This window comes from Zonotrichia leucophrys, chromosome 2, assembly GCF_028769735.1.
Source record: "Zonotrichia leucophrys gambelii isolate GWCS_2022_RI chromosome 2, RI_Zleu_2.0, whole genome shotgun sequence".
Classification (NCBI taxonomy): Eukaryota; Metazoa; Chordata; class Aves; order Passeriformes; family Passerellidae; genus Zonotrichia; species Zonotrichia leucophrys.
This window is the reverse complement of record NC_088171.1, coordinates 136,074,532-136,090,059: the sequence shown is the minus strand read 5'-3', so window position 1 is coordinate 136,090,059 and position 15,528 is coordinate 136,074,532. Positions and strand designations below refer to the sequence as shown.

At 40.6% G+C, this 15,528-nt stretch overlaps 1 protein-coding gene across 1 annotated transcript; it reads left to right on the top strand.

The window, feature by feature from the left end:
* The first annotated feature begins 4,222 nt into the window (after positions 1-4,222).
* MAL2 (mal, T cell differentiation protein 2) lies at positions 4,223-14,923 on the top strand. Its single transcript, XM_064706574.1, has 4 exons — positions 4,223-4,488; positions 6,558-6,728; positions 10,708-10,866; positions 13,212-14,923. The coding sequence occupies exons 1-4, from the start codon at positions 4,354-4,356 to the stop codon at positions 13,290-13,292; spliced, it is 546 nt and encodes a 181-aa protein (XP_064562644.1). The 5' UTR covers positions 4,223-4,353; the 3' UTR covers positions 13,293-14,923.
* The last annotated feature ends 605 nt before the right edge of the window (positions 14,924-15,528 follow it).

The following is a 15,528-nucleotide window of genomic DNA, read 5'->3' as shown; positions in this document are numbered from 1 at the left end:
GTGAAGGGAGCCTCAAACACCCCTAACCAGCCAGCAAAGGATTCCCTGCTTTAAAGGGTATCCTGAGAGCCAAGGCAGGTCAGTGCCTTCCATCCCACAGCTCTGGGCACAAAAGACACTGCTGCAGGAAGAGGCCATGTCCAAAATACCACCACAGCCTTATGAGCCAGCCAGAAAACACAGCAGATGTGGGATCTCAGGATCTGAGTCCTGAGATGCCGGGCCTCCGAGACCACCCTTGGGGGGCCCGGGAGTCTTGGAATGTTGCCAGAAGTGTCTGGTGGCAGGACTTTGACTCTACACGGGAGACGACACCTGTATGAAGATAAGAGGACTTCACCGGAGTGAATGGCGAAAAGATTAGCTAATTAGAGGGTGAGAAACAGAGTTTAGGATTTATGTACAGGGGGGTTTAGAGAAGTAAGATGGAGGAATTGGGGTGTGTCCTGTCCTCCTTCTTCTTCCTCTTCTCCTCCATCTTCTTTAGCCACGGTAGCACCTTTGGATTAGTTATTATTGAGAGTGCACCCAGCAATGAGAATAAATAGTATTGGAGAAAAATGATAAATATTGTACACGTAACAATGGGTATAAAGATACGTAGCGGTCCGGAAGACAGCACAGTGCGCTCATGGCTGACTGCTGAGCAGATCTCTGTTCGGCTGAAAAAACATCTTTTAGATTAACAATTAATAAACATAAAAACCGAAAGAAGAACTGAAGCCTCTTCTCGTCCTTCGATACGCGAGCTGCCCCAAAGCCACCTCGGGCCTTTCCAGGCCCCTCAAACAGCCGAGATAAACCAGACAAGCAGAGAGCAGCTCTGAGACTGCTTGAAGATGCCCCAGGGACTGGTTTGGTAACCAGCCATCCCTGGCACTGGTGGACCAAACAGGGGGGCACATTTATCTTCACTTCCTCGCCTCAGCACACATCCCAAGCTCAGTTTAACTGGATGAAGTGAAACATTTCAGTGTAATGACGCAAGAAGGAGCAGCATGAATTCACAAGCATGGCCCTACTTGTTAAAAAATCTAAAACTGTTGCACTGCCTCCCAAGAAACCTCAACAATGTGGTGGTATTTGCACATTAATTCATAATATGCATAGGTACAACCATGACCCTGCAGTTCTGTTACCTCTGAGTAAATACACTACACAAATGATGCTAAAGGCTTCCCTTATCATTCATCTTGTGCAAACCAGTTTTATGCCTATTTAATTTCACTGGCTAAAGGGGAATGACTCCAGAGTTTGTACCAGTATGAGATTAGAATCCTGCCTGCAATTTCCAGGAGCATGTTAAATTATTTCATCCATAAACAAGAAGCTTGTTTTTCATGATCAGCTCCAGGCTTTCTATTTTTGATATGTTAACTAACTATAGGATTAGGAGAGTTTACATTCCATCTTAAGAAAGAACAGCTTTGCAAATCTAAAAGAAACACAGATGACTTTTGGGAGCAACTTCCTCCAGAACAAGAAAGTACTGGTAGAAAGTAGCAGATCCTGTCTGGAAAACCTTGCTTAGCTCCACTCTGCCTTGGAGAAATCTGCTTGTGCATAAACAGAGCCACCGGAGAATAGGGTTACTATCATTTATTTGGTTTGTATTTTCCATCCCTTTGACCACTTTGGCAGACCACCCTTGTGCACACTGTAAAACAGGACATGAGACTACATCTCTCTCTGAAGTGCTTCTGATAACAAATTCAGATAAGGTGTTAAGAACCATGAATTCTGTAATTTACATTACTTTCACCTATTATTCTACTATCCTTACTAATATTCATCTCTTTCAGAAGTATCATGCCATACCTCACAAAAGATAGTCTGAATCTTGCTGCATAGGACCACTGTGTAATTTTCATATCCAGTATGATGTATATGTTTTTTCAAAATCCTGATTTATCTTTTATTATAGCTGAGTGACAGATTTTCATAACTTACTTCATTTTTCTAATGGTTGGTCACCTGAAGGAGAAGAATTATAGCATTCAAAAATGTATTTTAATTTCTACATATAATATGCAAATCACTATATGTGGAATTAAATCATCAATTATTTTTCATAATCTAAAATTGATAGCAACTGGTTTAGTAGTTCTGTGACAATGCCTCCTTTACAGTGACTGCCATAAGCATAAGAACATGAAGGGGAAAGATCTTTTTACAGCCATTTAAGAGCAGATTTTAGTCCTTGTGGTTGTATGGACAGACTTTCCTACACACAGTGAATCAATATACTTCTGTCTACTTGTTGACTTTGGTGGACTGGAAGCTGCATCATTAGTTTACCTTGTAACATGCCAAGATGCAATTCAGTTACACAAAAATGCTATTAAAAAGCAGTTCAACACAAACATATGCTTTTGTGTGGAAACTTGAAAATGCACTCCTGACATTAATAGCTTAAAAAATCTGGCTCTTTAAAGACTCAAATAGTACATGAATCAGTATAAAAGCAATCCCACATGGCACTGTAGCACACCTTGCCTGAACACAACAGAAATAATTTAAACAGCCACTTTAATTTAAATTATTAGAATTTGGGAAAAAGCACAGCCAAAAATTTACTCAGTGGATCTATACCTAGTTGTGAAAGTTAAATTTGGACTTTTTTGTCAAAATTTCTAATAAATTTCGACTAAATTTCAATAAAATAAGTGTTATAAGGAATGTGCAGGTAAAAAGAAATGGTATTTACAAGCAAGAAACAGTGACTGCACATGGTATGCAATCATTAGTAAAATCCAGTACTGCTGGAGTTCACACAGATTAACTACACAGCTGGACAGTAACACTGGAAATGTTTATGACCAAGTATTATTTGTACTTCCTTTTTGTAAGATAAGGACAATCACATTTCTTGTTCTGAATCATAAACCAACCGTTTTCCACCCACTCAGACTTCTCCCTCTGCAGGGCAGTCTTAACTGATTTAGGGCCGGACTGTGACATTATTTTGACACCTGGTCTCCAGAATGCAACCCCAAAAAGAAGGCACAAGTATGAACCCCATTCCTTTCCAAAACACACCCAAACCAGGTCCTGTAGGCATGCACTTCCAACGCCTTAAGTATTTTCCTGAAGATAAGGATGGGACACAAAGTTAATTTTTGAAATAGGTCTAGAAGATAAAGTATTATCTCATTGGATAAGTGATGGGGGTAATGCACTCAAAAAAGAGGGGAGGCTGGGCTTAGTGCTTTCTTCAGCCTAATGGGTGTTCAATCCCACATCTCCTACTTAAGAGTTCAAGAGACATCCAGCTGCAAGAGGCATAGGGACGAAGACAGAGCACAAGAAAGAATGCGAACTTTTGCTTGTTCCTCCTTTAGAAGCCATGATTTCAAAGCCAAGCAGTTATTAATGCATATTGAAAGCATCACAATCCTATTTATGTACAGAATGGTATGTCAGAAACACAGATGAGTCCTGTTTTATGGAGCCAACTGCTCTCCACCAAGGGCTTGGACTGGGGTGGGGATAACAGGCATCTCAGGATGTGGCATTTCTTGTCATCATAAAAACATATCCGAGACACATTATGCATCCAAAAATAAAGGAATATAATCTTCATGCCCAAGCTAGTTCAACTTCCAGAGCAGATACACACACTTGCATGAAACCTTCTTAAAATGTAATCTCTAAAGTTGCAGCTGTATGTGTGGGGGATAAACACTGGGTGAAACTCAGTCTTGGTCATTCCAGAGGCAGGACAGCTCAGCCTAAGTCACGACGGGAGAAATATGTGAAACGTTGCTGGATGGCATATCCTTCATCTGGAGAAGATGCTTATACAAAGAAGCAAAAGAAAAGAAATGGATTATAAATTGTCTGATTAATCTGTAGCTTTCTCTACCCCAAACTTTTACAAACATTTTCTACTACTTTTAAGCAGTGGTACACAGCTGAGCCAGACTGAACAAAAAGAAGATACAAATGAAATGTTTTCAATATTTTGAATGGACAACACAGTAGGCTCCTTTAATAAACACAAAAAGTGCAACCACGCAACTTCCAAGCCCAAATATCCGTAACCAGAAGGTAAATAACAACCTTTTGCAAACCGGCATTAGGAAATCACGACCCGAGTCCGGCCGGCCTGATTCAGGACTCGTGAATGCGGAGCGCCACGCTCCTAGCGAAGCCGAAAGGCAGCGGCCGGAGCCGGCCCGCTCCCAGCCCCGGTGCCCGGCCCCGGGCGAGGCGCGGCGGCTGCGGGGCGGTGCCGGCGCCGGGCAGGGCAGGGGGAGGCGCGGCCCGGCCCGCCCGCACCTGCGCCCGCCCTCAGCGCTCCCCGCTCGCCCACCTGGCCGCGCTGGGCACAGCCGCCGCCGCCGCTGCAACATGTTACCCAGGGGAGCCTCGTCCATGCCGCCGCCTCCCAACCCCGCTCCCTACTTCCCGCCTCCGCGGGTCACGCTGCCCTCCGGCCTGGAGATCCTGCGCACCTTCTCGGGAGCCGTCATCTTCCTGGAGATCGTGAGTGCGAGGGGCCGGGTGGGAGCGGCCGCGGGCCTGCCCGTGTGCTCACCTGCCATTTTGTGAGCGGGGCAGGTGTGGGGCCGCGGCCGGGCCGGGGCTGGGCCGGGGCCGGGCCGGGGCTCCGCGGCCCCGCACACTGATGGGTTCGCGGGGCTGCCGGAGCTGCCGAGGGCCGCTCTCTCCCCCCGGCCCAAAAAGGCACCACGGAGAGTTATACCGGGCTGTGTCTGCGCGTGTTTCGCGTCCTCTACAGACTCCTACAAGTGTGTTCAATGTCATGTGTGTGTTAGACCTCGCTGGTGTACGCAGGGCTGAGGACCTTTGAGCTGAGGTTGGATATCACGCTCTGTAGTGCCACTGATTAGTGGGAGATAAAAACCAAAAAAAGCTTGGTATAACTCATCTGACTTTATTAATTTAATTTTTGTCTTATAATCAGAGCAGAATACTGCTTGGGTCGCAGCCTGTGAGCTGTATCCCACCTCACAAGCTGTAAGATTGTACCTGAGCAAGGAACAAGTCGAAACTCGAAACACAAGTCCGGGCACTAAATCAGGCCCGGAGGCAGCAGGGACAAAAGGTTAATTCGGTTGGCCAACCAATTGTGCATCTGACAGCCAGGCTGTAGTGGACAGGTGTAGTGTCAGGAAACAGCACAGCAGTGGCTGCTGAGATTAGCAGTCTCTCTAATACAGTTCTAAATGTATTTTTAAGGAACCCTGCAAGTTTGCACATTCAAAATACTGAAAACATTCCATGTGTCTCTGTTTTTTGTTTAACAGACACTTTCTGCTATCCCTTTTGCTTCCTCACTGCCCATCACTCTCTGGTCACCAAGTAACAGACTTGCACCTGCAGTCTTGTGAAACTAGAGAAAGTTTGGTTCTACACAGCTAAAAAGGGAACCCTAGAGAACAACTTGAACAGTAGTACATAAACCCATGGGAGCTTTGAACTGAGATTAGCAATGCATCTTTACATATGTGCTGCTGCAGTGTAACGCCGGAGAGGAATCAGCTAATTTTATAGCAGGCATCTTTTGAAAGGTATCTCTTATCCAACCGTGATACAAAAGAGAGCTTTCTGAATCTGAAAATGTAACCTCTGACTTCCTGGTTTGTAAATCTGTAGAATTTAAACAGGAAAGCAGTAACTTGTGCTTGGAAATAGATTTTAGTTGACACTATTCAACAGGTTGGATTCAGAAGTTCAGTCTTTCTGTAATAAACAAACATACTTGGAGTGAAGCATAATTGTCATCTATTTATCCTTTTTTATTAAGAGGTGGGATTTTCAGGAAGAAATAGTAGCGTTCCTTAGGCCAAGAGTTGATTAAGGGAAGCCTTAGAGTATGTAAATTCTCCATCAGGCCATCCCTAGCACAGCATCCCTACACTCATTTGCTGTGAGGAGTCTGCTGAAATGAAAATTGGCACTGCTGAATTCTTCTTCAAGTTATGATGAGTCTGGAAAGCTCTATATTTTTCTAGTCTTTACAGCATAGTTTACAACTCACCTTATTCTGTATTGTAGTTTTTTCTTTTGCTTTAGTACTTTGTGTCCTCTTTTAGCTTAGTATTACAAATACATTGAAAAAATACGTGTCTTTTTATGTCCTTTCTGTATCTCATCTGATTAGGACTACAAAGCAAAACAGTATGAGATTGAATCCAAAGTAGTAGAAGTACATCCTTTTTGTGCTAATTTGTGTATATATAGAGAGATGTGTGGTATGTGTGAACTGTGTTTTCACACTTTTTATATATTGCTCAAAATTACAGTGAGGGTAAAATTTTCAGCAGCAGCACACAAGTCACCTGGGTTTGTAAATCCCATTTTCAAGACTATTTTAAGAGCATTTAGGAATTTCAGAGTGGCTTTGTCTTTTCACCACTTAGTGCCTATCATTTCTGAGAGGAGGACTTGGTCTCTCTGAGTACTTTTGAAGTGTTTCCTCTTGGTTCCTAAGAGTCATCTGATGATATGCAAAATGTGATATCAGTTCTTAGGCAGAAAGAACTGAGTAAAAGTTATCCAGTTTATTCTCTGTATTCCTTTCCTTGCAGGTGTTTGGAACAATAGTCTGGATTTTGGTCGCCTCTACCCAGATTCCACTGCCACTGCTGCAGGGATGGGTGATGTTTGTGGCAGTGACAGCATGGTGCCTCTCCATTGTGTTCCTCTCTGTGTTCCTCTTTGGTTATGCAAATAGAATTGCTGTCAACTGGAACCAGGCGGTGAGATCTTTTCTTTATTTAAGGATTCCATTTGTTTTATAAGCTGAAAATTATTTAATCAGAAGTGTTGATCCTAAGTCTTAACACTTGGCTTTCTGCTTCAGCACAGAGTTTTTCGAACAGGAATTCAAACCAAGAAAAGAAAGAATAGGGTTACAGAGGTGGCAGAGGAAACTTTTATGATGGAGGCTGAAGGAGCTTTTGAAGCTATTTGAAGGAGTACACTTGTCCTCTCTGAGCACATAAAATGTATGAGCAGCAGGAAGAGGAATAACTTAACATTGCATGACAAGAAATTGGTTTAAATGGCCAGGAATTATTGTACACCAGAAATCAGAAAATACTTTCTGATTATTTGAGAAGTGGTAGTAACACCTTGTGAATAATGGGATGTAGAAAGATATATCAAATATTATAAAGGAAAGGATGTATTTGTGAATATACTGTGTGATGTGGTTGTCTGAGATAGCTCAGACTGGACTTCAGCACCCAGAAGGTCCCCTCCAGTTCCTAAGAAAGTCTGCTGGTGACGTTTGGGTCAATTCCTCAAAGCTAAGGTAGCAATGGTGAGCAGCTATTGGAGCTTAGGTGGTAAAAGACATCATAACTTGCACTATGATATATCATAACATCTTATTAGGAGACTTAATGTCTTCATCTTTCTTAGAGGGAGCTTGGTGAGATTACAGATATAAGTATTCTTTGCTGAGATTTTGAAGACAGAGAATTTTGAGAATTTTGAAAACGAGCCTGAATCTTGCTGTAATTTATTGTCGTGGTGTGTGCCAATAGTTCTCAGACTATAGCTTCCTCTTAAAAAAGGGAAGTTTTTGGTATTAGTTTTTGCCAACCACATGGATGCCTCAGGTAATTGACTGGTAATTTACATGCTCCTTTGTAACTGTTAGCTGTGTTTTACTTTGAGTTTTTAATACTCAAGTAGTTAAGCATGAGATTATGTTGCACTCTCTTATATTACTGGAAGTGAATAGTAAGAAGTGGCATAACTGTGATCAGAATTTTTAATTTTCAAAAAATATTCTTCCAAAAGGATTGCAACTTCTAAAACACTGAAGTATGTCTGCCTGTAACTGCTGATCAGCTTCACTTGGCTCCTGGGCAGCTTAGTTTTCCTATTGACATTTCCCTTGGTCATAGCTGGAATTGCATGCTTCAGTATGCAATTCCAGTGTGGATATTTATCTGTTCAGGTAATTTATGGATAGGCCCTTAAAAAAACCCAAGAAAAGTTCTTTAAAGCAAATCATAAAGCTTATGAGTTTGGAGCTCTGATAAATCAAAGCACATCAGTGCTAACAGACTGGATTCTATTAGAAAACAAACTGTGGCACTTTGATAGTGAATAAACATACATACAGCATCAGCTTTCCAGCACAATACAGGCAGTAATTAGGCTAATAATCAGTTACAATCACAGAGACCTTTACAGGGATTTATGCTGCAACATCCTCACGAATTATGATGCAACAAAGCCCTTGAGCATAACTAAAGTAAATTAATAGTGTCCTGGGTTTCATTGAAACTGTTTGCCAGTTTACAGTCGTGCATCTATTTAAGAGTTGCTGGGTAAGGACAAAGCCTTAGATTGAAAATGCTGTACAAATTTCAACTTATAACAATTGTGTGTGTGTTACGTATTGGCTACTTGATGCTGGCAGTTTGTTGTAAAGTTAATTTTGTCCCTTGTATATAATAATTTGCTGGAAATTTTTCTATATCAGGAAATATATACATGATTTATATACAAACTACATCTGTGACTTTAAAAAAAGCTGACAGAACTCAGTCAACCTCTTAAATGCAGAGGGAATAATTTTATCTCTAACTTGGCAGCTGAAACCCAGCCCCTTCCACCTGTCAACAAAAATAAGACACTTTACCACTATTTTCGGGTACCCAAATGTTTTGTAACTTGTTGACACTAAACTCTTTAGTTTGTGTCTGTGACAAGTTGGGTTTTTTTTACCTTCTGTTGCAAATAAATAATTAGTTACTGGAAATAGTAAAACTATTTTTGTTACTATAAATGCAGTCCAGGATTTAGTAATACCTTACACTGTAAGTATATCTGCTTATACTAATAGAGATATTTTAAAAAAGAAGATGGTACACATTGGAAAAGATGGACCTTATGGAGCTGCATTGCTCAGTACATCAGTGTATTAAACCAGATGGTATGACAAGTACTGCCCTTTACAGCCTGACTCACAACTCACACTCATTTACAAAATTAGATGTGAACTAAATTATCATGCTGCTCTGATAGTGTTTTGCATGCACTTTGTTTGAGGTTTCAATGATTATACAAGTGTGGGAGTTAGGCACTATGATAACAATTACTAAAACCCAAAAAAAGGTCCCTCATAAGGTCTTAGGGATTTTGGTCACAGAAACCATAACCATGTAAATGTGAAACCTTACTGATGCTACAGAGCTTCACTAAAATTGCTGCCAGGAGAAGGAAATTAGAGGGTTAGGCAGGAGAATGGAGGAGATGAAAGAGTCTCTCCTGTATGCAGTCATTCCTGATCTGAGTGGAATGGGGAACTGTAGTAGCAGCTTATATCATTACTAATCACAACTGACTAGGGTGTGCTTGAGGTAGCTTTAGCTGCAATCAAATACAGAACAAGTAATGAATTTGAAAAGAAGATTCTTTCAATTAAAAGGAAATCTCCTATCTCTGAAGAAATTGCATTTCTCTGGACAGGGTAGTGCAGCACATTCTCCCTGCTCTGAGGCAGGCAGCAGGTGAGGATGTCTCACAATAATTTCTAGTGCAGGCGAGTGCTGTCTGCTGGACACACACAAAATGTCCTGGCTTCTCACTCCAGGCATACTGATAGCCCATTGCACTCAAATGAAGCTAAAGTTCATCAAGAACTCATTAGTACTGGAGTTAGACTGCATATCACAGGTATCATAAAGCATACATATACTTGCATATATTTTAAATATTGTCTCTGTGGCTTTTGCAGACCTTCACAGGTATAGGCACAAAGTATATGTTGTATGGATCAAAAATTGAGTGCAGTGCAAATGTCAGCTTTTCAGACTGAATAACAAGGAGATGTTGGAAGAATACTTTAGACATTTTAAACTGTACTGGAACATGCCTTACATCTTGCTGCTGGAACACTGGGCTCTGAACTAGAGCCTGCAAAGGCACCAGACCTTTTTTATGTGTGTCAGTAATGAAACCCAGAAATGGAAGTTAGATGTTTAAACCTTACATTCAGTTAGCATTCAAGGGAATTTCCTGGAGAAGGCCAGGAGAGAAGCATATTTGAAGTAAATCCTAAAACCTGTCTGCACAAGTCTTGGACATTTTATTCCACAATATCACAAAGAACTGTCAGGTTGCTTACTATTGGGTAGAGCCAAGTCAGAGAGAGTTGTGGAAATAGCTCAATTCTTGAATCTCATTGTATTGGGACATTGGACATTTTAGTTGCGTTAAAGCTGAGTTGTTTCTGGGCATTTAGAGAAGCAAAATTTAAGCATGGAAGGAAGATCTTTGAAGCTTTGATTATAGCTGAGAAGGGTCTTATGGAATTGCAAGACTGTATTGTACTGCTTGAATTGTGATCAAGTTGGCCTGTGTATGTCTTCTTTTTTATCTGTCTGAAGGCAGATTTCTGTAAACTCCACAAACTTTAAGGTGGTCTAAAATGTCAGCATGTGTATATAAAGATGAGCAGGTGCCTCTTAATTTGAAAGAATATAAGATTTGGGGAGAGGGAGAGCCCTTTATCACTAATAATGTTAGTGAGTTGCCTATAATTTCAAGAAGCTGTGAAAACATGTCCAGGTTAAGCTGTCAGATGGATTTAACACTGCTTATCTCAGGTTAGTGTTATCAATTCTTGTTTCATGTTTCAGTGTTTTCATTTGTATTGAGATGAGAAGAATTAGATATGTATTGGAGCCCAGACTGATTCTGTTATTTCCTTTTTAGGATTTTATTTTCCATGGGGCTACTTTTGTCTTTTATTTTGGAGCATTCCTACTGCAAGCAGCAACGACATCTCTGCATTACCTTCCCCGCAAATTCAACTCCACCATACAAGAGACGATTCTGAGTGGTCGTGAATATAACATAAGCATAGCAGCCTCGGTATGTGTTCTGTGTGTTTGTACCAGGGGAGCACAAGTCTGTAGCAAGCACTTGTAGCCAGCCATTCAGCTTGGGAATTTAACAGCAAACTGGAATTGAAAGAGGAGCTGTGAGAGAAAGAATTGCCTTTGACAGCAGCAAGTAGTGTCTAACAAGAAATATGCAAAAATATTGGTATAAGCTAATGGTTATGGATAGCTGCTTACTCTTCAGTATAGTGTAGGATTCATACTCTTCACTGTAGTGTTTTAAATATATGATCACTACAGCTTATAATTTTTAGACAAGGTATTTTGTAAAAACAGTTTTGGTTATTAGAAGAAAAAGAACAACTGAGCCTTTATCAGAGGATCAGGTATGAAATTTACACCTGTGCTCAAAATTGCTTTTTTTATACCATTTAGATAGTCCTGACCATGCCATGGAGATAAAAAACAATGGACTAGATCTTTGCGAATCTCCCATATGTGCCTACTACATCAGGGTCCTGGTGTCTCTTACTGCAATTATTAGAGAGCTTTTCTTGGTAGCCTAAGTCCAGAATGCATTTTTCTCACTGTAGCTGCATCATCACTGAATCATTGTATTTGTTGATGTGGGTGTCCATAGCTGAATCAGAAAATATAGTATTTAGAAAAATAGGATTTAGTTTTTATGCCGGCTGGACTCTTCAGGGATGAGTAGAGGTGTGTCAGGCTTAACTTACAGAACTGAAACCACTGCTCTTAATTTTTTATCCAGAGACTTTCATACCAGGGAACTGTATATATTTATTAAGCTTCTAAACCCTCTGTGCTTATCTCTTGTCCTTAAAACTCTGTGCACCATAACTTTGGCACAGTAAGCACTTTGAATTCATATTAAGATAGAAACCGATGAACTGAAGGTGTAAGGTTCAAACCCTCTGCAAGAGCAGAATAGAAAGGAAAAGCCTTTAGCTTTGGCAAGGCAGGCCCTGAAGAGGTGAAGTGGGTGTGTCAGTGTCCCAGTGTCAGAGTTCCTCACGTCACCCCCTGCCTGTAACACATCTGATCCCTGGGTGACCATGTGGCACAAGGACAGCAGTGGTGTTCCAGCTGTGCCTAAGCTAAGGGAGGATCTTTATACTAAGCAAGTGTCTTAAATTCTACCCCTAAGTGTACCTCTTCAGTCCTAGTTTAGCGTGTTCAGATCCCACTGAATATATGGTCTCTGCAGTCATTTTGTCTGACAGAATACTGGGCACTCCAAGGAACCATTCCCTGCTTCCATACTAGTTTTTTTAAGGGAGAATTCAGTTGTTCAAGCCCTTCAAATCCCTGTCAAGATAGAGGAGGAGAAGATTCTTTTGTAACTTGCCTCAGTATCTTAATTAAGAATAGCTGGAAAGCAGTAAATGAGATAAATGAAGTCTTGGCATTTTTTGCAGAAGTCTATATTTAGGAAGTCAAAACATACAGAAAAAGATTTTGAATCTTTGAAATATTTCATTAAAACAGTCTTGTCAGCTACATGACAAATATAAAAAAGATTGCTAACATTCTGTCTTTTAAGTTGATATTTATATACCGTGATTAGAAATGCATATATGTTCATTTTAACAGGTGATGGTTCTATGGTGTCGCATTTGTTCAAAACTGTAGTTAGTCAAATTAACACTTGTATGTAAAGAATGATTGAATTGGTATATTTAAAGAAATAGAATTCATTGTTATCACTGGACAATATGAGAAATGTTTTCTCAGAAATTTGGTTTCTCATATCTTCTGTTGAGTGTACATTACATATTCACTTTCAATGTGGCATGACCTTCAGTTCAAATCTGTCCAGTTCAGTTCTGGAGCAGGAGCAACTTCCCTGGCGTTGCCTAGGAAGTTGTTCTAATGGCTGGGTATCTGGTCAAGGAGGCCAGATGGGAATTGTTTCTGTTTTTCTGCTAGTAAAAGAGTTCTGCTCTTGAGAGGGATTTCTGCTTTGATGTTTGCTGGGGTAAAGGCATTCAGTTGGAGACGTCTGAGATTGATGTTTGATCAGCCTAGATAAGAGAACTGAAATACACAGTGTACGTACACATAATTGCTTTCACCATAACTTGTGCAGAAATCATGTTTCTTATTCTATTTCTAAATGTCTGCTCAAGCAAGTGAAAAGTAGGAACATGAAGTAGTAGTAAAGTAGGATTTTTACAAAGAAGTTCCTGAGAAGACTTCAGAGGATCCCAAACATATCCTACCTTATTAAGCATTTTGATTGGGAGAGGTACCTTTTGAATCACTTGTGTTCCTATATTACTTTAGAATATAAAAATATTGTAGAACAATGTGTGATTGATTTTTTTCTTTTTTTTTTCTCTGCTCCTCCTCTAGATTTTTGCCTTTGCAACAGCTATTTGTTATGGTTGCAGCACAGCCCTGGCATTAAGGAGATGGAGGCTAAATAATAGCTGAAGAGTGGTTAATGCCCACAAGTTCCACTTCAGATCAAATTAAGTGCTACTTGTCTGTTTTACTGAAATTTAATTCTAAAAAGACTTTTTTTTTTCCTGCTTAAAATCTGCTTTAAATGCAACTAACCCCTAATCAGGATTTCTTCAACAGAAAAAAAAAAGTTTCCATCTCTTCCCTTTCTGATAATTACTTTCACTGTGTACTCATTGTAAGGTATTAGAGAGTTTAGGGACAAAGAGACATGTCATTAGCAGAGAACAGAACTCCAGTGCTACACCAGAAGAGGAAGAAATGGAAACCAAGCCAAGATGTTAACTGCACAGGCAGCTGAAAAGCTGCCCCCTTGCTAAACCCTGGGATTAAGCGCTTCGTTACCGTGCACTCCACACAGGCAGAGCCTTGGGGCTCCTGGTAGAGCCATGGGTGTTCTGTGTGCTGCCCTTTGCATGATCAGAGCCCAAGCTGACTCTGAAATTCCAACTCAGTATATATATGTTATTAACTTTGATGTACAGAGAAAATATTTTTTAAAACCATCCAGTGAAATCTTTTTATATTCTCTTATAGCTGTGTCTGGGTAGGGTCACCTGAGCCTTAAAGCTTACTGGGTTCCATACTAGATGAAAACTGGGACTTTCAATCAGTTGTTTATTAGTTTTAGGAATTGAACTTAATCAGATCTATTTATACTACAAAACAAAACAGTGCATTTGTGTTGTGTGTGTATATACATGGTATATTTTTGTTTAACAGGAATTTTTGCACTGTTTAACTTTGTTGGAGTACAGCTTTGTTCTTGCTACTTCAAGTGCTGCATTTGTTAGGTATTATGTGAGTCAGTATCATTTTAATGGAATGTTACCAAATAGTGAATAATGTCTGACCTCAATTCTTGCAGTGTGTTATTTGTTGCATTCTAAAGCTGCAGTGTTGTAAAGGTGTTCTCATTTGGACAGATGCCTGTACAACATCTTGCAGAAAGCAGTGGGATGCAAAGCAGTCCGCCCACTGTGGAGTTTGCTTTTCACACAAATAATGTTTAATTGAGCCTCTCTTGAATATCCTGGTGTGTGATGACATGCAATATTAAATACAGAAAAGTGATTTAGCAAAATTAAACTATAGCATTGTGCTCTGCTCCCTGACACTCATGTTGTTTTGCACATGGTGAAGCTTTTTGTTATTTTGCTACTAAATAATTTTTGCTTTTGTGAATAGTGCCAAAAAGATAAGCTGGGACAATAAAGGCTCCCTGTCATTTGTAAAGCATCTTGTTCACTACATCTTGCCAGTGCACCTGATTATTTTGCAGAGACCAGCAGTGGTTGCATATGGGAAGACAGGATTTCCTTCATTCCCAGGCCTACTCACTCTATTTGAGCCAACAAGGGTGTCTGCCATGGAGGTTACTTTCTCAAACTTGTCAGGTACAAGGATCTCTTGGGGGCAGCCACCCTCAGCAGTGCCCTGCTGATCCAGGGCAGGTTCTTGTGGGTGGCACTGCAGTGAGTGGCACCCTTCTGACTATGGAACCACTTGGTCATCCTGAATTACTACAATGGGATGTTGTCATTTATCTGTTTTCTGAGATTTTGTACTCTGCCTGATTTTTTCCCCCAATTCTGTCATTAGTAAACAGAAATGGAAAGTATTTAATTTTTTTTTTTTTACAAAGCTGAATTCAGCATGATTGTTCTCTTTTCTCCCACCTTCTTTTGCTCAATTTTGGTGTTTATCTAAACACCCCTATAACCTGACCAGCTCAGAATTTACAGTATTTATCCTCAAGGTGCTCCTGTAAAGATAAGTGCCGTTCCCATTTCTCAGATGGAAACCTGGATGCAGAGACACTGAAGAGCAACTTGCTTGGCCTCTCTCAGGAGATCTGTGGAGCAGGAAGGGGAAACTTGGTTCTCAAGTGAGAGTTTCTTGGTGCCTTGCCCAGCAGCCTCTACTTGTGCCCACTGTGGGCTGGAAGGAAGCGCGGTGGTGTGGGTTGTGTGTGACATAACCTCACTCCTGTCTTTGTCATGGTGGTGTTACTCTGGCAATTAGTTACATGGGGTTAAAAGGTACCATGAGTGTTCGTGGAGGATTATGAGTCAAAGGGAGGTTTAAAATGCCAAATCAGCATTCCTAGATCAAATATCATAGTTTCCAGGTGTTGTAACAAATTTTAGTTATCCAATTTTAAATGGACATGGAGTTCCTCTTTGAGGTGTTGATCTACTCTCTG

Bases quoted from the DNA above. Each gene is read 5' to 3' on its own strand.
- MAL2 (XM_064706574.1), top strand. From the start codon at position 4,354: ATGTTACCCAGGGGAGCCTCGTCCATGCCGCCGCCTCCCAACCCCGCT. The intron at 4,489-6,557 runs GTGAGTGCGAGG...CTTTCCTTGCAG, and splicing joins CCGTCATCTTCCTGGAGATC to GTGTTTGGAACAATAGTCTG. The intron at 10,867-13,211 runs GTATGTGTTCTG...CTCCTCCTCTAG, and splicing joins ACATAAGCATAGCAGCCTCG to ATTTTTGCCTTTGCAACAGC.